The 19,310-nt window shown below is 42.0% G+C and overlaps 1 protein-coding gene, 1 long non-coding RNA gene and 3 other non-coding genes across 5 annotated transcripts in view; 4 read left to right on the top strand and 1 right to left on the bottom strand.

Moving 5' to 3' along the window:
• Positions 1 to 14,148, top strand: part of LOC142891365 (melanophilin-like) — a 32,368-nt gene extending 18,220 nt beyond the window's left edge. Inside the window, exons 5-15 of the mRNA XM_076030840.1 lie at positions 1,451 to 1,503; positions 3,388 to 3,477; positions 3,614 to 3,719; positions 3,817 to 4,061; positions 6,439 to 6,531; positions 8,144 to 8,443; positions 9,323 to 9,460; positions 9,637 to 9,705; positions 11,318 to 11,366; positions 11,871 to 11,965; positions 12,840 to 14,148. Coding sequence (XP_075886955.1) covers positions 1,451 to 1,503; positions 3,388 to 3,477; positions 3,614 to 3,719; positions 3,817 to 4,061; positions 6,439 to 6,531; positions 8,144 to 8,443; positions 9,323 to 9,460; positions 9,637 to 9,705; positions 11,318 to 11,366; positions 11,871 to 11,965; positions 12,840 to 12,866 — 1,265 coding nt within the window. The 3' untranslated portion in view covers positions 12,867 to 14,148. The remainder of the gene's footprint in view (positions 1 to 1,450; positions 1,504 to 3,387; positions 3,478 to 3,613; positions 3,720 to 3,816; positions 4,062 to 6,438; positions 6,532 to 8,143; positions 8,444 to 9,322; positions 9,461 to 9,636; positions 9,706 to 11,317; positions 11,367 to 11,870; positions 11,966 to 12,839) is intronic.
• A 788-nt stretch (positions 14,149 to 14,936) lies between these two features.
• LOC142891286 (uncharacterized) lies at positions 14,937 to 16,490 on the top strand. The gene is made up of 3 exons (XR_012927251.1): positions 14,937 to 15,174; positions 15,976 to 16,074; positions 16,399 to 16,490. It is a non-coding gene; the product is annotated as an uncharacterized LOC142891286 (long non-coding RNA).
• A 1,114-nt stretch (positions 16,491 to 17,604) lies between these two features.
• On the bottom strand, positions 17,605 to 17,723 carry LOC142891563 (5S ribosomal RNA). The gene has a single exon (XR_012927287.1). It is a non-coding gene; the product is annotated as a 5S ribosomal RNA (ribosomal RNA).
• Positions 17,724 to 18,155: 432 nt separating this feature from the next.
• LOC142891562 (5S ribosomal RNA) lies at positions 18,156 to 18,274 on the top strand. The gene has a single exon (XR_012927286.1). It is a non-coding gene; the product is annotated as a 5S ribosomal RNA (ribosomal RNA).
• Positions 18,275 to 18,663: 389 nt separating this feature from the next.
• LOC142891561 (5S ribosomal RNA) lies at positions 18,664 to 18,782 on the top strand. The gene has a single exon (XR_012927285.1). It is a non-coding gene; the product is annotated as a 5S ribosomal RNA (ribosomal RNA).
• Positions 18,783 to 19,310: the final 528 nt, after the last annotated feature.

The following is a 19,310-nucleotide window of genomic DNA, read 5'->3' as shown; positions in this document are numbered from 1 at the left end:
TAGTGATGATTTATATGTAATCGGTGAACAAAGAGAAAACTTAAGTCTATGTTTATTTTTAGCTTGGCAGAAGGAGGTAAAGGGCACACATGGGTCTCTTCAAGAGGGATCTGTCATTTTGTGAACCGTTATCTTCGGTTATTTGCTGGCTCAAATAATGTGGAAAACCTTTTTATCTATGTCAAGATCACCATTAATGTGACTTTGGTGAAATGTTGTCTCTAAATGATGGACAAAGAGAGACATTAAATCAGATTTATACTTAATTATTGCATGATTAACTATGTAAAAACAACTCTATGAAATCCCTCTGTTAAACTGCTGACTGGAAAAACTCATCGCTTTGTTGGACCTCCTACACGTTTGGGCTACAACAATCTGGTTTCAAGGGCGGGAGGGAGCCGACGTGGCTGGAGTTGGGTTGTCACCCACTTGAGAGAGGTATCAAGTTCCCTGTGTGAGGTCACAAAGGGTTGACCTGCAGAATTTATCGGCCATTTCTCATTACGTGAACTTGTGTGGACTTGGGATCTGGCAGACCTGTGGAACGTCACCTCCCGCCATCCAAGTTCTGTTCCGATCCCTCAAGACATCCCGTCAGCCAAGACTTCATATCACAGGTAGACTGTGTGGTCTTGTGAAAGCCCATTGCCCAGAATGCATTTCACTCCAGTCAGTGGAGATTACAGGGGAATCCATTTCTGTCAGTGTCAAACAAAAAGCCTTTAAAAGTGCTTTTCAGCCACACATTTTTAATGAAAAGCTCAAATCTGATCTATGGTTTCAAAATAAAGCCTCAAATTTGGTTCCATTCCAATTGTAAGATCTGCTCTCTTACCTGTAGGTCACACTCACAGGATTACCGTCTGGGAGAGAAGACTTGCAGGGTCACGAGTCTGGTCATGACAGGTTCACTTACAGAGAAACAGGCTTGACGTTTGCCTTTTCTGTTGAGGTCCCTTACAGGATAGAGCCACGGTGAATGTGCGTCTTTTTTTTTTTAAAGAATGTGATGTGAATGTTCACCCACCAATGTTTTTGTGTACTTTTGTTTGATTGCATAAGTCTCGTATTCATTGGTCTTGTCTCCAGGCTCATTCCTGTACTTCCAACTCATCTCCCTGCAGCTCTGTTTGTTCCAGGCCCCGTCTACCTTCTCTGTTGTCAGAGGGGACCGTTATCTGGGAACCCAGCAGGGAACCCAGCACATAAACATTTCCATTCTTATGCCTCTTCGGGCCGCAGGCCACTTCTTGGAGTGGGTGATCTATTTTTGTGCTGCTGTAGTCGAACCCGAAGGCCAGGGGTTTGCTGCAGAGTTGTCCTGCAGGGATGCAGAATGTGACTCTGAAGGTTTCACACTCGTGGGAGACTCACGGATGCGCTCGCACAAAGGCACATTTCTTCTGAAGCTGCCGGAGCCCTAATGTCCTGCCTTCTTTACCGACAGACGGCTATGAGGAGCGCAGTATGGACGCAGCAGATTCGCCGCACTACAAAGAGGTAAACTCCTTTAAAAGCAACAATAATCTTGTCGAATGGCAGCAGGAAGTAATGCATGCGGGTCTCCACAAGAGTGGGGCTTGTTTCCTCTGCTGTGTCTGTGCCTGCTCTGAACATCAAAAAGGTAGTTTGGTCATTTGAAAAAAGTTTAAATACGTGTATTCATTTGTTCAAATGGTTAAAATATGTATATATATATATATATGTGTGTGTGTAAATATATATATACATATATATATATATATATATATATATATATATATATATATATATATATATATATATATACATACACATATATATAACCCTAACCCTAACCCAGCAATGTGGTCAAATCTAATTGTGTTAAAGGAATAGTTTTAGAAAACAAATGTTCTTAACACAGGCCTGACACTGCTATCTATCTATCCATCTGTCTGTCTATCTATCGCTATATTTATCGGTCTGTTTCAAAAATAATAATAATGCATGGCCCCTCTGAGGTTGCTCTTGGTGGTGCCAAGATTTCCCTCCTCTTGGGCTGTCTGTCTGGCCTTTCTGCTGAAGCTCTCAAATAACCTTAAGTGCATCGTTACCCAAGGCCCACCCGACTCGATCAGCAGTGGATTGTGGGTAAAAAAAAAATATATATATATATAAAAAAAAGCCAGCACGACGCACATGAAAGTGTCTCGACTTGAGAGAGTTTCTGGTTTCCAGCTCCTGAGATTGTAAAACGTTGCCGCTGAGTCCACAGGAATTCGCCATAAAACTTAAATCTACAATTGTTTACGCCTCGGCCTCTGTGTAATGTGGGAGTTGAGCGTATTGCTTATTTTCAGCCGCCGCTTGTAGCTGCTGCGTAGCGGAGCTGTTGACAGGACGGCCGGGCCCGGCCGGGTCTGCGGACACGCCGTCAGACTTTCCAACGTGACTTGTTGTGGCTGTATTGTGTTGTGAGCGCGAGTTTGCTGGATGTTGAACAAAGGCAGAAGAAACGAAACTGGAGCTCTCTGCAGCCCGCAGATTTTCCCCGGGACGGGAGGGCCCTACTGCCTCCCACTGGTGTGTCTGGCGTACTGCAACATCTGGCGGTTTTCATATCAGTTCTTATGTGACATGCATGACGTTTTCGCGGGATTTTCCTTTGCTGTCGTGTTTAGCGATTTTATCTTGTGTTTTGCACTTCAGGGCCCCCGTAGCCACGGTCAGAAACCACATCTTAAAAACATCTCAACATATATGAACATTCACACATAAATGCATGAAGATGCGAATACTGCACACATATTTCAAGCATTTCACAAAGACAATTAACAGACAATTATTATTTGATTATAATTATTATTATTATTATTATTATTATTATTATTATTATTATTATTATTAGGCAGACGAGAAAGAAAAAACAAAAATAAAGACGAATAAGATAAGTTAAGTGAAGATGTAATATTTAACAAAGACAATTATCCAAAAGCAACAAACAACAGCTACAGATACCTAAGCTAGCTAAACTAGAAAAAGAAGAAGAAAAGGTCCCAAAACTAAATTAAGTGTGGTCCAAAAGAATGTCTTTCTGTGTGACACTTTCTTTCCGGAAACCAAATACTGGTGATACAAATAAGTTTTTTGGGGGGGGAGAGTCTGTTCCAGTAAGATCCATTGATTGATTGATTGATTGTACTTTGTGGGATTGTGACTGGGATTCAGGCTGTCAAAAATGTACAGACGCAGTGTCGTGACCCCTCCAAGCCAGCAGACCAGACAGTCTGTCAGACCTGAGTTTTGCTCATTGAAAAAAATATCAAGTCACAGTGGGAATTTTCTCGCTTCTTTCATCTTTCTTCTTCTTGCTCCTCGCTGTCGGTGATGGTGTTTCCCTTTCTGCTCCCTCCGCTGCAAAAGATGAAAAAATCCAAAAGAAGGCTCACCGTCGACCCCTTTGATTTCGAGCCGGGCTGCGACTACATCGACACCAGACAACAGTCTCATCAGGTAAAAACTGCAAGACGGCCCCAAACCAGGAGAACCTGCGCGCTTCCCTCTGGGACTCCAATCCTTTCTTTCTTCATGTCCCTGTTCGAGCCGTGGGACAATATCCGACCTCACTGTCCTCCGGCTTCTGTCGCAGACCCCGAACTCCGAGGACTTCATGGAGTCGGTGCTCGCCCGCCCTGACATCGCCACCGTCTTCCACCAGATCCTCGAGGAGCAAAACAAAGCTTTGGACCAGCAAGGTCACAAACAACATTGCAGGATTGCTAACAATTTAAAAGAAAGAAAGAAAGAAAGAAAGTTTTGTTTCACTGGTGTTGCTGTGTTACATTTTTCCAGATGACTTTTCCTTTGCGGAGAACCGGACCATCCCGTCCCGGTCCGTCTCCCGCCTCAGTGGCTCATCAGGGGGCAGCGGAGGGACTTGGGGACCCCGGTACAGCAGCAACAGCTTCGCCAACGGCCCAGACGACTCCGAGGGGGACGACGAGCGTTCCCAGTCCTGCTCCCTCTACCCGTCCCATCTGGCTTCCTTCGGCAGGACGTCCCAGGAGAGCCTGAGCTCAGCCAACCCCCCACCACAGGTCTCTCATCCAACACATCTTCTACTAATCACTTCTAGATCCCAGGGATATGCAGATTTGGGTCTGGATCGAAAGTGCATTTGGCATGCTGTTGACTCTGTTTAAGTCTTGTGTCAGTTGGTGATGGATTTAAAACTTGGATTCGAATCGGAATTTACCGATGTCTTCTCTCAGTATTTGTGGGATTTGTTGCAAAACTTCCACAGGGATTGTTTTAAATTCTGTGTTCAAATACTCAAAAAAGTGTTTATTTTGAATTCCTTCCTTCTTTTTTTTTTTTGCTTGACAAACGTGTGGGACGTGTGCGGGAATTATTTTTGTTATTTTGAATTCCTAAAAGATATCAGACAGTTCGAATAATGACAAGAGCAAAAAGATCTTTGGACTTTTCCAATTCAAATAGCTTTCGCGTAATATGAATTTGTGTGGGGCGGCAGCAGCGGCAGAGAAACTGCAAATCGCTCGAATCTTGACTCACGATGAAGACGCTAAACTTTTAATGACATCAGTTTTGCGGTTGCACGCCTCCCAACAAACACACGCACACACACACACACACACACACACACACACACACACACACACACACACACACACAGACCATCCATGAGGTTTTCATATGACACTCGTAATTCAAAGTGATCAACAACCACTGAGTGATAAATTTCAATCAGCGCTCACATTTTCACATCAATATTCGTGTGGCTTTTTTTAAGCACATATCTAAAAGAATATTGTTCAACATATATCTGTCTTTGGGGTGTGCTTTTTTTTTTTTAGATTTACCATCCAAAGGCTGCAAAGATGAGATAATACCGTGGATTTAAGTGTGATGTCACCGTTTAATTGCTTTGGAGGATTTTCAACTCATCCGTGGCACGATGGGAAAAATATCCCGCTGCTGACATTTGACCTCTTGTTCCTGGCTCGTCGCTCTCTGCAGTTTGCTGAGTTGGGAGGCCTCTTCAGAATAAGCAAATAACGTTAGCAATGGGCTCACGGAATAAATCTCTTCAAATGAAAACTCCTCCATTTAGGGAGAATACTTAATGTTGTTCTAAAGCAGCTTCTCATCAAACAGTTCTAGTTTCACTGCTTGCTCCTTGATGATGGCGTCAGTGCCCTTGAAGTCTTCGACAATGTGGCTCACATGCATAAGATTGTTGTTGTTGTTGTTGTTGTTGTCGTTCGTTCCTAGGCTTATTTATTCAGCCAGCAACCACGTTAAAGTCTGAACGGCACGGACACGCTGCGACAGCTGCAAGATCACAGAGACGTCACAAACATTACATCAGTGTCTATTTATGCGTTGGCGTGCGCCTCCCTCCTGGGAAAGGACGATAAAAACAGACTGTTTACCTTCAGTCTGGCCGTTTGTCCGCCTGTCAGCAATCAATAACTCCGCACCCGCGCCTGTCATCCGTCCTCCACACGGTTGGCACCTGCGGTTTTCCGACACGCCGCGTGTCCACTCACTGATGACCTCGGCGAAGATAAGAAATCCGAAAACGAGGATCCGATCGCACTCTGCGTCGTTATCGGTGCCACCTGGCGGCGCCGATCGGCGGCTTTGATGTCCGGCGTGTCACGCCAGGTTCGCCTCGCAGTTGGGCAACGCAAACAGGCAGCTGAAGGCGGCGCACGGCTCCAGCGAGCACGTGTCTGAAATCAAGAACAGCCCCGGTGGCTCGTCACTGGCCTCAGGGTCCAAGCAGCGTCTTGTTGGTCCGTGTTCGTAAGGTGGAAAATCTGCAGGTTGCAGGGACGAATGGAAAACTTTAATTTTAAGCCATTAGGATTAGAGCTGTAATCCGAGCTCCATGGCTAGACTGGCAATTGAAAATTTTGACGGGTTCACTTGTTGAACCATTTGCAGACATGGTCTGCAGGCTTTTTACCACATGGACGTATGGGAGTGATGCCAAAAACTTAGGAAGTGTTTCATCTGAAGTGGAAGGTTAGAATACAGTTTTCCATACAAAGCAGCAGTGTTTTGTTTAGCCCCCAAAAAAATACACTGACAAGCCGTTGCATCTTGGTCTCCCCCCGGTGGCTGGCTCCAGTTATTAGGAGATGGGGACCTGTGCCAAATAGCAAAGTTTCACTCCCTCTAAATGCTGCTAGTCTAACACGTTTATTTATTGGGTAAAAGTATGTTTTTCAAATAGGGACATGTTTTAGGCCAGAGTCTTCAGGGAATAAGTAGGTCAGAATCTGGTCCAAGTCCGGCCTGATTGATCCTAAGGCCACCAATTATAAATCTGGTGACCAGTCACCATCCACTTTTGTTATGACCTACTTATGTGCCAAGTTTCTATTGGATTTGCCAAGTTTGGGGGGAAATTAAGCCGAATGTCTCATGTCTGCCCTTCCCCAGTTCAATGACCTGAACAGACAGGTGTCGGCCGTCGAGAGCTTCTTGAACCACTTGGAGGAGAAGATCACGTCCACCTATGAGCAGGAGGAACTGGTAAATCACACACACACACACACACACACACACCACGTGACAGAAAACCATCAACCTCAATTGCAGCAGAGGTGAAGGTTTTTTGATGTCCCGATTGAAAGTCTGCAGCATTCTGAGTTCACTTTGGCCTTTCTTTCATTTAATTATTGTTCATCACGTCTAACACTCGGGAAATTCTCTCACTTATAGTTATAGTACACTTATAAGTTTGTTTTAACAGTAACATTAAGACATCATACCATACAATGTTCCTTTTTCCAACCCCATGTGTCCAAAAATGGAATTGCACAAATATAAACCACAATGCTAAAGAAGGGACCACAGTTTCCTATATACAATCTTCTCATGATACTATCGTCTCGTGTGGGCTTGATGTCTGTTTGCACACTGACAATTCATGTATGTATACTATGCAGCAAATACCAGAGGAGCAGCCCCAAAAAAACAGCTAATCGTAAACCCACTCTGGCAGGCAACTAATCAAGCTTTAAGTGAGAGAAGGAATTCACAGCGCACACAGTGTTTAACTGTCTATCTTGTGGCGAACCACAGCTGAAATCAATTTGCATTAAGCATCTTTACTGCTTTTGAAAGGACAGCTGGCACAGAGCTCTTGAAGGTCTGTACAGAGAGCAGCTTTCTCCAGCTTTAATGCATCAACACTGAGTGTAAATCAGACGCATTTGCGTGTTTTATATTTGAGATACTTGGCAAATTTGAAAGCAGTGAATGTCTGTGACGAAAAGACGAAATTCAAACAAATTTGAACGCACTCCGTCTCCATGTGATCAATTATGACGAAATAGAACACCATGTTTGGCCCTCCGTTTGCAGTGTTCAACCTTTCTAAATTAAATCAAAGAAGGGACAGAGAGGCTGACTGGGTTGCATTGTTCGAATGAAGGCGAATTGGGATTTTTCAGAAGCCGACTATTAACTATGGAGCTTGTTAGCTGGTTAATGATTTGGCATCTGGGATGAGGCTAATAAATATAATAAAAGCATAAAGCTTTGCGAAAGCTTTGTTGGACCTTGCATATTGTTAGCCTAATAGCATAGTTGCCTAAGTCATATTTGAACATTTTCGGAAAACAAGAAAGAAAAAAAAAAATTTAGCAAGCTCATTGGTAAAGTTAGGCAGATATCACAATTTGGCCAAAAAAAAAAAACTTGTTCAGATATGTTTAGAAGGGGACAAAAACTAGGCAGTTAGAGGCCAACACCGGGAAAAGGGCTGTGGTCATAAACTAGAGGTATCTGGAAGAACTATGTCCTTACAGACTTCACAACTGATCCATATCCAGAAGTGTGAGTTTTCTGGCGCTTACTATTTAAAATGTGGAGCAAGCAGAGGAAGTAAAGGACAGACTTCTCATTTCTGGAGAGTCCATTGACAGGATGGAGACATATTGTTGTTAGAGAACTATTATCGAATACATTTCTCACCCATAGACGCCACATCCTCTTATGTGTAGTTGTAGCTGCTTTGTGATCTTGCAATTTCATTGTACAGCTGTGTAACGACAATGAGGCTGCTTTACCTTTACCTCTTGGCGTAACTGAATCCTACTCTTGACATCATTTCAACTTGTTTTCCTCTCAAAACCGCCAGGCTCGCGCGACCCCGAGCAGCACCTCTCCTGTACCTCAGTGGGAGGAGGCGGACTTCGAGGAGCAGCAGCTGAGGCAGAGGCTCAATGAGATGGCAGACAACATCAGCAACCACAGCCTCACCTCCGACGACGAGGAGGAAGAAGAAGAAGAAGAAGAAAAAGAAGAAGAAGAAGAAGAAGAGGAGGAGTCAAACAGGCCCCAAGAGGAGGCCAAGCCCTCCAGGATACCGACCAGACCCACGTCCAGGGCCAGCGTAGCCGCCTCCAGGCTGGAGGAGGAGCAGACCAACTCTGAGAAGGTAGTTGCTTTCAGAGCTCGATGTTAAAATAAAAAGAAACGTTGTTGCCAGGAAGACTGTTAAGGACTGAGAAACGGCACATCTGGTTCGCTGGATGTTGTGCACTCTGAAGAAGAAAAAACCTCCACTACTGCAGGACTCCAGATCAAGAACATGTGGCGGTTATAAATCAAGTCACCCCAGACTCGGCATAATTTTGCCTGTCTGAAAAATGAACCCCAGATTTTCTGAATTTAGAGGAAAACAGCTGCTGCTGCCCTCAAAAATCTTACATTTTTACAGGTTTTTGTAGGGTTGAAGATAATACGTCTAAAATGCTTAATTTTCCACCACAAAACCGTTTGCGCAAAACCAACGTTGATCTATGAGGTCGAGGTTCATCTGTAACACATAACAGCAGTAACATATTGCTACTAACCTAAACCTCAAGAGGTTTTTTCTATACATTTTACAGTTCTTTATACTGTATACTTTTATGTTTTACATTCAATTTTTACATTCTATTGAGTTTTTTGGGTTGAAAAAAAATCCTTATAAACATCAGTCCTTTGTGATGTCACAATGGGCGGTGATGGCTCTCTCAGGCAGGTGACAGCACGGCCAGGCAGACTTTGGCTCTGCTGTGTTTTTGTCCCTTTCCGAACACGGAGAAGGTCTCAACAAAGTGTTAGCAGCAAGCTAAAGCTAAAGCTAGCGGTTTTGAAATAAGCGATAATAGGAGGAAACTCCAGTTGAGTATATAAGATGAAAAAAAGCATAAACGTTGCTGCACTCGCTCTTCGTAAACTAGGACCAGTCCTCAGTCTATCGCTGATCTTTGTGGGTTTTTACAGCCGGTTCTGAAAATTCATTCAATATGTTCACATTTTTTTTCCATAGCCTGACCTTCAGGCGGAGCGGTGCCCCTCAGAGGAGGGTTCAAAGGCGCAGAGCTTTAAAGGCTCCACGGCTTTGCTGTTCGAACTGGAGGACAAGATCGCACAGGCAGCTGCGGACGTCCAGAACGCCCAGAGCGAGGTTTGGGGGGCAAAAGAAATACATTTTGAATAAAAAAAAAGAAAGAAATCTGAAGATTTGTTCAAGCCTGGCTGGCTTTTTGAATTTGTTTTGAAGGTATAGAAATGGCTGAGCTGTGTGCCTCTGTGTGTGTGTGTGTGTGTGTGTGTGTGTGTGTGTGTGTGTGTGTCCCAAAGGTCTTTTACATCGAGGACAGGATCGCTGCACTCAACGCCGCCGGCATGCCGGGTGATAAAAGGAGAAGGGTAAAAAAAAATTTTGAATGAATTTCAAGTTCATCTGCCAAAGAGCCCATAGAAAATAGGTGGAAATAGAACAATACAACATTAGAAGGTGATTGGCTGAACCTTGTGTCTGTCACACTATCAGTGCAACACAGTTTACATTTCTCCGCAACCTGTGAAGCCATTTGGTTCAAACTCAAGGCTTCCTGTTGGTTGTTTTCACACGACGCCGCACGACTGGAGAAGGAGGACAGGAAGTGAAAGGTGGCTTGGTTGCCAATGTTTTGCATTTTCGGTTGCTCCAATCGCTGTAACCAATCCACTTCTTACTTCCTGCACTCCATCCGAATTCGCGCCACCTTCGCGCGTCATCGTAACGACGTGACTGAAACACAGCTATTTGTGCAGAGGGGACACTTGTGTGAAAGAGGATTATGGCCACAAGAAGGGGAAAACATTACAGGAGGGAGATTTTTATTTAAGTTTTCATTTAGAGTTTTACGTTGAAATTTCGTGAATAAAGTCAAAATTTCGTGAAAAAGGTTGACGTAAAAAAAAATAAAAATTTGTGAATGAAGTCGACGTAAATAAAGAGGAAATTGGTGAACAGGCTGAATGGACGGAAGTGACCCACAGTTAAAAGAAAACTGCCGAAAAAAGATTTCATCCCACAAGGTTCACCCACAGTAATCAGAAAACTGGCAAAAACAGAAGCACTCCGCTAGACTTGCGCGCAGAGCCTTTCGACTCTATTCCTGACATTTTAACTTCAAGTTGACATTTATTGCAAAAGTTCAATTTTATTCACGAAATTTTGTCTTTTTTCACATCAGCTTTATTCTCGAAATTTCAACTTTAATCTCAAAATTTCAACGTTATTCTCCAATTGGAAACTTGAAAAAAAAAATCTTATCTTAATGTTTTTTTCTCTGCTTGTGGCCCTTGATCCTCTTCCATACACTTGGCGTGCGTCACCACCCCATAGTGAGTTGTCGTGTCCCAAGCCAGTCATGTTCCTCTGATAATGAAATGTTTGGATCAAACTCGCCACACTGCAGCTGCTAATGTTCACAAGCTATTCGCAGCTCCCTGTTTTTTATCACACGTCTCTGACTCGGCTATTTCTTCAAAGGGCTCTCATGACCAGACGTTCACGCTGAGACTGCATGAGTGAAAGGGACCCAAGCAATTTACGAGCGTTATAAGATATCTCCGCGATCAGTCTGCCTTGCGTATTTCTTTGTTTATGTATGTTTATGTTCTACATGCAGATCAAATAGCACGGCTGTTTGAAAAACCCAGAATATGTCAGGATTCAAAGATTTTATTTGTCACGGCTCGTTATATGGCAGGAAAATGTTGCTGTCCAGAAGCCTACGTGATTGTGCATAACAAGGAATAAAGACAGTGTCATAAAAAATTCAAAAAGTGGCAAGTATAGATTAGGCTTTTGAAGTCAAAAAACTGAAATACAAAAAACTGTCACTTTTTTTTTGGTCTCACAGGTCATTTCTTCCAAGCCATTTGACTTTGATTAACCTTTCTACACTCAAAAGTGCAACAACAAAAAAAAAGGCTGGTTTGACACATTCTTACTCATTTATTTCCCTCCTCCGCTTTTGTCTTCCTCTAGTCTGCGATCCCAGTGCCTGCGAGGAGGCTTTCCCACAACTTTCCCACAAGTAAGAACCGACATTGTGTCCATCAGACGTGATCCCAGGGGCCCTTCACATCCCCTTAGGACTGACCGAAGCCAACTTAAGTTAATAATTAGGCAAGGAACACGATGGTCTGGTGTTTCTAGTGACCGGCCAGGGTCTCTGTGTACGGCACAGTTCACAAAGGTCTGTACACAGCGGTGCAATAGAGGAAAAGAGACAAAAAAAACATCGTCCACGAGCTATTCTTGGGGCTCTACTGCCTTCTCTTAAACTCCAAGTTGTGCTGATAGCCGATAGCTAAAAGCATCAACAGCTCAATAAACTGAGAGACATCACTGGAAAATCTGGGTTTATTGTACCCCAGGAAAGTCAGCGGTCCGGTGAATAATGCTTTTCAAACCTCATGAAAGTCTATCAGAGGCGATGGTCTTCTCTTTTCAGCTTTTAACCATGACACAGAGAAGCCCTTTAAAATAAATAATGCAGAGCAGATGCTTGTGCAACATAGCTGCTGTATGTCCCCAGACCAGGCTGACAGGTTTGTGAGGAACACTGTCTACAGGGGCTCCCTGACCCAGAGGACCCCGGTGGCCAAACCCAAGACCAGGTCCACCGCTGCGGTACAGTTGCTCTCCACGGTTGCGGTGAAGAGTTCCACTCTGATAAAAACACGGATGCCGTTTGGAAAAAGAGAAACGTGAAGGAGCCTGATTGGCTAACTTTGTGACGGCTAGATCCCATCTAGTGGTTAACAGAGATTATTGCATCCGAGGCAATTAACTTTATTGGAAAAGGTTAGGCTTGATTAGACTAGTTTTGGGTACTATTAACGTTTCATCCATCTTCTTAGCCTGGATTCCATCATGTGACCAGCCTTCAGCGAGTTAAACGTGTGTCACAAAAGACACTCGTAGAACTTTTGTTGGCACGGTCCGCGCGCATTGGCGCCTTAAGCTGATTGAAGCAGTCAGGATAATCAGGAAGGTGGATTCTTTTCAAAATAAAACATAAACGTCTCATTTTGAAAACGAAAGGCAGAAAGAGAAAGTAACAAAAAAATAATATCTATCGTCTTTTCTCTCCAAACGCATCTGTGCTCGGGAACGAACTCTTCACTGTTGGTTGAACTGGGATTGAATCACACGGAGGACAATTTCATCAATCTGACGTGATCTGGTGGTGGTTTCGGATGATTCTTTGTCTTTGAATTGATTTTGATTTGTTCTACCAACCAAATAATGTCTGTGCAATGTGACAATTATTACCAAGTGTTTTTATTTCAATTTTTGGTTGTTTTCTGATAATATGAATGGTTGATTTGCTGTTTTACTTTTGGTTTTTGTCTTCGAAATCGAGAAAATCAACACCTCTTCCCGCAAAATCTCAACGTTAGAGTTAGATTCTATTAACCTAATCACAGCACGGAATGATCAACGAGCTAAATCGTTAACCAATCAGCTGTTCACCCTCTGCTTTTGGGTCTTTGTCTTGCAGAAGCCGGTAATGAGACAGGGGTTGTGAGGAGGAGGCTGAGCATCCTGTGACTGACGACGCTTCCCTTTCTTCTGCAAGAGTCATATAATATATTTTAAGTGTTCCCCTTGCTAATGAGTTTTTATCCTATTATTGTATATTTCTGCGCACTTTTTCGCACTTTGTTTATACGTCCTGATAAATGAAGCTCATTTTCTTCTAGACTAATATTTGTATTTACATTAGCTTATATCAGCAAGCCTGTAAAACCTTTATTTCGAAACATGCAACAAAAAAATCAAAAACTGGTGTCTGATTGAAATCATTGCACACGTTGTCCAGTAGAGGGCACTGCGACAGTGTTTAGAAAGAAGAGTGATTGGAACCATGTTCAGCGCAGATTTATGACATAATTGATTGACAAAGTTTATTTAGTGATTTCTCACAAAACAGTGACCTGAAAGTATGTAAACCTTTAAATGAATGAAACTAAATAAGTGTCAACAAATCGATGTTTACGTCCAATAAACGTCTTTAATATATAAAAAGTTTAAATTGTTATGTTAAGGTATTGTGAAACAAAATTTTGTGTCATTTCTGTCAGTTTCTGCCACTTAGTGCTTTTAACATTTTTTTTTTTTTTTTTTTTTGATTGATCTAATCTAGTTTTGCATTGACCTGGTTGATCAATTTATCCAGAAATTCGTATTTTAAGCTTTTTCATCATGATTTTTTTTGTGTGTGTGTGTGTGTGTGTGTGTGTTGGTTGGAGGGCCATCTTAAAGGTTCTATAGAATGTAGGTGACCTGTTGCTGGTAGAACATGTGTTGCCATGTGAGTAATTTCATTTTGTTTATTGTCTGTTTGTTATAATAAGATTTTATTATCTACAGGGAGCGGGTCTTCTTTGCATAAGTATCCACCGTAGCCCAGAGCTGACAGTCCTCTCTTGCCTTTTTCCTTTTTTTTGCAGTGATCATAACAGCTTGATGGGAATTTGAAAAGGTTTTCAGAATTGAATTTGTCATTTTCAGGGAATTTTTTTTTTTTTTTTTTTTTTTTTTAATCAGCATATTGTCCACTCCAGATGACTAATACGAAAAAAGACCCAAGAATGAGAATAGAATTATCAAAGAATAATTGGGCAAATGAACTTTGCTGCAATATATCATATGTCACTGCAACCAAAACACTTCTGGATTCTGAACAATAAAGACATGCATTTAATATCCATGAAGTTTACGGACCACATAGAGAACTATGTCTCATGTACTATTTCTCCTGAATCGCAATTGTTTTCTCTTTTATCTTGATTTAATGGTTCCGGGGGGAGGGAATAACGCGTGTTGATTTATCACAGTCTGTCTTTGTGTTGTGGAACAGTACCGCGACTGTCACGATCCATTTAGTTAATGTTGCGTGAAATAGAATACATAACTGCCTGATTTCCTGCTCATTTTCTATCCGTAGTGCAGTGATTGTTCTTTATAATCTTTTATCGTTTTTCAAAGACCATGCTGGACATTTCTGAACCAAACTTTTATTACTTGTTAAAGCCGTGAAGGAAATGCATATTAAATGTTTGTATACTACAAAACTAGTCTAGATGATTCATACGTAGGTTTTTATTTCTGAAGTCTTTCAGCCATCAGCTGTCTGCTGTGACGGCCAATAAACTCATATAACAAAGTATTTCGTAAGTTTTTTTTATCTTGTTTTGTTTTTTTTACTTTTTTTTTTACTTTTCAATGGTGTGATACTCCATCCAACTCTCCATTTTATTGATATGTTACACTAACACTGACAACATTGACAGTCAACAAAGTCTTTTCAAAAGGTTCACACGGCAAAGATATTGCACCGACTCTTTACAACAGACTGTAACTAATCTGATATGTAGGATCAAAATGAGAAAACACACAAAAAAAATTATGTTATCACAGAAATGACATTGCCATGGAGACCATACAGGCTTTTGGCCAAAGTGACAAATCGCAATTTCAGCGTTTTTGTACCTTGACACAATCTTGCAGCCTGGTCCCAGAGAGTGTGTGTGTGGGGGGGGTCATCTGTTTTAAATTGAAGCAGCAGCAGGTGACATCAGCAACGCATCGCTTCAACTCCCGCTGAGACATAAATTGGTGATGTTCGCGTAAGATAAAGTTAAAAACAGCAGGTCGGGCACGACTCTCGGGCAGCTGCTCCTGTTGTCCGTTTGTCTTAACTCTGCACACCTGAGGGAAGAGGAAGAAGCCCGGTTTGGTCCTGTGTCCTCCTCCTAATCAGCCACTGAGGTTCGTTTTTTTGGACGAGAGAAGCTGAAGTTCGACCATCCAACGGGGAAACTTTCCAAACAGTGAGTTGACAGAGCAAAATTATTTTCTTGCACAGGATGAAGGGGGGGGGGTACATTTTTTACAGAATTATCTTTCAGAAATATTGCCGGGAAAGAAAAATTTATTGACAAATAGCAGATTTATAATATGGGAAGATTATTTAACTGCATGGTACCAATGAATGGAATATACAGTATTTCTCAATTCTTTCTACCCTGGTTTCATTTATTCTGTACATTATCAGTGCAAGAAATAGTCATCAAATTAAAATATTCTCTGTTTTTATTATTCATTAATTTTTTACCATACAGATACCCTCTTCCTAAATATCCACTGTTTGACATTTAATAGGCACTAGTGTGTAATTTAATTGAGACATATATATATGAAATTGTAGTCCAAAGTCATTAATTTTTTTGATAGCATAAGTTATGTTCTTTTTTATTGCTTTATTTCTGGCCCGTGTGACACTTTAGTCAACTGATGAGGTGGTGCAATATTGATGAAGAGTGACTTGACTTGACTTGATCATTTCAAATCAAGTAAGAAATCAGAAAAGCGTTGACGTTTCTGCAATACTCTTTAAAACCACAGCATGGAGCTAGATCACATACACGAGGCCTTTAATGTTAGAGTGAGCTAAATGTGTAAAATTTTAGATTCTATTTAGTGACATTATGAAAATGGATGTACGAATTATCACAATCAAAACCATGAAGAAAAGGGGGGTTGATGCTTTCTAATGCTGTGCTAATTAGTTTCTTAATCTTGTCTTTTGTGCAAACTGCAACCCAAATCACAATTGTTATTTTTTTCCGCAGGAGTTACAATGAGGGTGTGTGCGCTACTTTGTTGTGTTTTGTTGCTCCTCAGTGAAGCAGTCGGCGGCTCACATCGAAACGGCTCCATCATGATCAAAAGTGAGCGATCCCACATTTCCTGCTTTGCTTTCCTTAAGTTTTACCAAGACATAAATAATCGAAGTGATTGTGAATTCAGCTGGCAACTTTTGCAATGACGGCTTTCTTTAACTTGTATCAAAGAAAACTTGATCTCCTAGTTTTGTATCGAACGCATGTGCAATGCATTTGACTTATTTAACATTCTTTGCCTTGCCAGTTCTTGTAAAATCCAATTTCAGTAGACATCAAGTTACTCTTCTGCTAATGCATCCTCTCTGTGTTTTGTTTTGTTTTGTTTTGTTTTTTTAAATGACAATCATATTTATGATGTTCCTACAACAGACCCGAACATTGACGCCTCCTGGTACACTGGCAGAGGGATCCGACCAGTGGGGAGGTTTGGCAGAAGAGCTGAGAAGAGAAGCAGGCACCTGATGGTGCAAACAGTGTTTGGACCTGCAGCACTTCTACAATTTGATTCTCCAATCAAATTGTTTTCAAATGAATAGTTAACTGTGGGACTTGTAGAAAAAAATACTGCCACACTTGAAATGTATGTTTTAGCCAAATTAAATGAACCTCATGAAATCAAAGTAGCGCTGTGCTGTTCTGTAAAAACAAAGTAGTGATGAAAAAAAAATCTCTGCTTCAGCTCCCATGGCCAGTTGTGGTGAAGAACCTCGTATGAAGCACAACGCAAAGAGAAAAAAAAAAATCCTTGCAAAACAGACCTTTGAATAATAGGCAGAATATTAAGTCAGCTTTAACCTGTATTTTTTTTTTTTACCTTTGCTGCAGTATTATAAGTAGTTAATTAACTCGTTCATATTCTATAATTTAAAAAAAATCTGATTTAGTATAAGATCTGTCTTTGGCAGCTCAGCCCTCAGTATTATTCACCACCATTTTCTCCCAAAGCAAATATCCAAGAGAGCGCGAGAGAGAGAGAGAGAGAGAGAGAGAGAGAGAGAGAGAGAGAGACCAAATATTTGAGGTGATATGATTTAGCAGAGGTTTTTTTTATGTTGCTATCGGTTCTTTGAAAACCCTTGAGGCAAGATTTGTGTGTGCTTTATTACCTCACATTTCACCAAATGTGATAAATGTGATTTGCAGCTTATGCAGCGTTAAACATACGTGAGCACTGCACACGGTCCTCTCCTAGCTTTTTAGCATTAGCATTTTAGCATTAGCAACTGCTAATGCTCCCCCCGGGCCTCTTTCTTCCCATGTCCAGAGGCCGCAAGGCTCTCAGGGCCCTTCGTGCCCCACTTGGTAGTAGAACATTGACAAAGGGTCCTATGACTCAAAGTTCTTGGATTCTACTTTCCAAAGTTTCAAGTGTTTAAACTTAGGAAAGTGATAGGAGTGTGCGTTTCATCCAACAACTGAACAATTTATACCAGGTACTGTAGTGCTGTCACACTTATACTAAATGTAAAATATAAAGATCGACACAAACGTAAATGAGCGTTAACACATACGATTGAAAAACAATGGTATAACAGCACCTCCTGCTGTCCGTGAACACGAGTGAAAAGAATAAAATGCTTACGGCACCTGGTATTCCCAGGCGGTCTCCCATCCAAGTACTAACCAGGCCCGACCCTGCTTAGCTTCCGAGATCAGACGAGATCGGGCGTTCTCAGGGTGGTATGGCCGTAAGCGAGAGACTCTGTTGCAAACACGCCTTATAAAACTTCAGTACAAACATGCCTTTCATTCCGACATTGTTTTCGTGTCTCTGGGTGGTTTTTTTTCTTTATTCAACCTTCAAGGTGCCGCACACAAACGCCAAGCTTCGAATCCCACATCCAGCTGACGTGTGTCACACAATCTTTACAACTTTTTAAGCATTCCTCTATCGCAAACTCAAATAAGCTCTTTCAATTTAACTTTCATTCGGATCCACAGCTTTTCAGAAGTAAAGATTGTGTGACACACGTCAGCTCGATGTAGGGTTCCAAGCGTTGCATTTGTGTGCGGCACCTTGAAGGTTGAATAAAGAAAAATAAACTCAGAAATAAGAAAATAGTGTCGGAATGAAAAAACTTGTTCATGCTAAAGTTTTATAAGGCCTGTTTGCAACTGTGTCTTTCGCTTACGGCCATACCACCCTGAGAACGCCCGATCTCGTCTGATCTCGGAAGCTAAGCAGGGTCGGGCCTGGTTAGTACTTGGATGGGAGACCGCCTGGGAATACCAGGTGCCGTAAGCATTTTATTCTTTTCACTCGTGTTCACGGACAGCAGGAGGTGCTGTTTCTCCATTGGCTTGCTCAAGAAGTCAGACGTTAAACTCCTTTTTTTTGCACAAAGCATTAAAAGCTGTGGATCCGAATGAAAGTTAAATGGAAACATCTTATGCGTGCTTGGACACGGCCACTTTATATTAGAAACTATGGAGGAATGCAGAAAAAGGTGTACAGATTGTGTGGCACAATGTCAGCTGGATGTAGGATTCGAAGCGTGGCGTTTGTGTGTACCGCTCTGGAAGTTGAATAAAAAAACAAAACAACAACACCCCAAACAACGTTGAAAATAGCGTTGAAATGAAACACATATTCGTGCCAAAGTTTTATAAGGCCTGTTTGCAACAGAGTCTTTCGCTTACGGCCATACCACCCTGAGAACGCCCGATCTCGTCTGATCTCGGAAGCTAAGCAGGGTCGGGCCTGGTTAGTACTTGGATGGGAGACCGCCTGGGAATACCAGGTGCCGTAAGCATTTTATTCTTTTCACTCGTGTTCGCGGACAGCAGGAGGTGCTGTTTATTATTATTATTATTTTATTATCTATTTATTATTTGTTTATTAATCGTACGGACAGCACAAGGTTCTGTTTTCCCATTGGCATTCTCAGGAAGTCAGACGTCAAACTCCTTTTTGCACAAAGCGTTAAAGGCCGTGGATCCGAATGAAAGTCAAAGGGAAAGAGCCCATGTGAGCGCGAACCTGACACTTTACACTGGAAGCAATGGAGGAATACATAAAAAAACGAAAACTTGTAAAGATTCTCACACGTCAGCTGGATGTAGGGTTTGACACATGCAGCTTGTGTATACCACACAGGGGCTTAAAACGGGGTGTGCTCGATTTTCTTACAAAAAACAAACCTCTTAACTGAAAGTCAGTCTGACTGAGGGGGGATTCAGCACACACAGTGTACCAGTGCATGGGAGTGCAACAGGACCACCTGACCGGGATGGAGGATTTCAAACCACTCATCGGTCTCATCATAGGGACACGTCCAACC

Source organism: Nelusetta ayraudi, unplaced genomic scaffold (genome assembly GCF_046127955.1).
Source record: "Nelusetta ayraudi isolate G7.1 ecotype Tasmania unplaced genomic scaffold, CSIRO-AGI_Nayr_v1 ptg000031l, whole genome shotgun sequence".
Lineage (NCBI taxonomy): Eukaryota > Metazoa > Chordata > Actinopteri > Tetraodontiformes > Monacanthidae > Nelusetta > Nelusetta ayraudi.
Note: the sequence above shows the minus strand (reverse complement) of the source record. Positions and strands in the feature narration are given on the sequence as shown.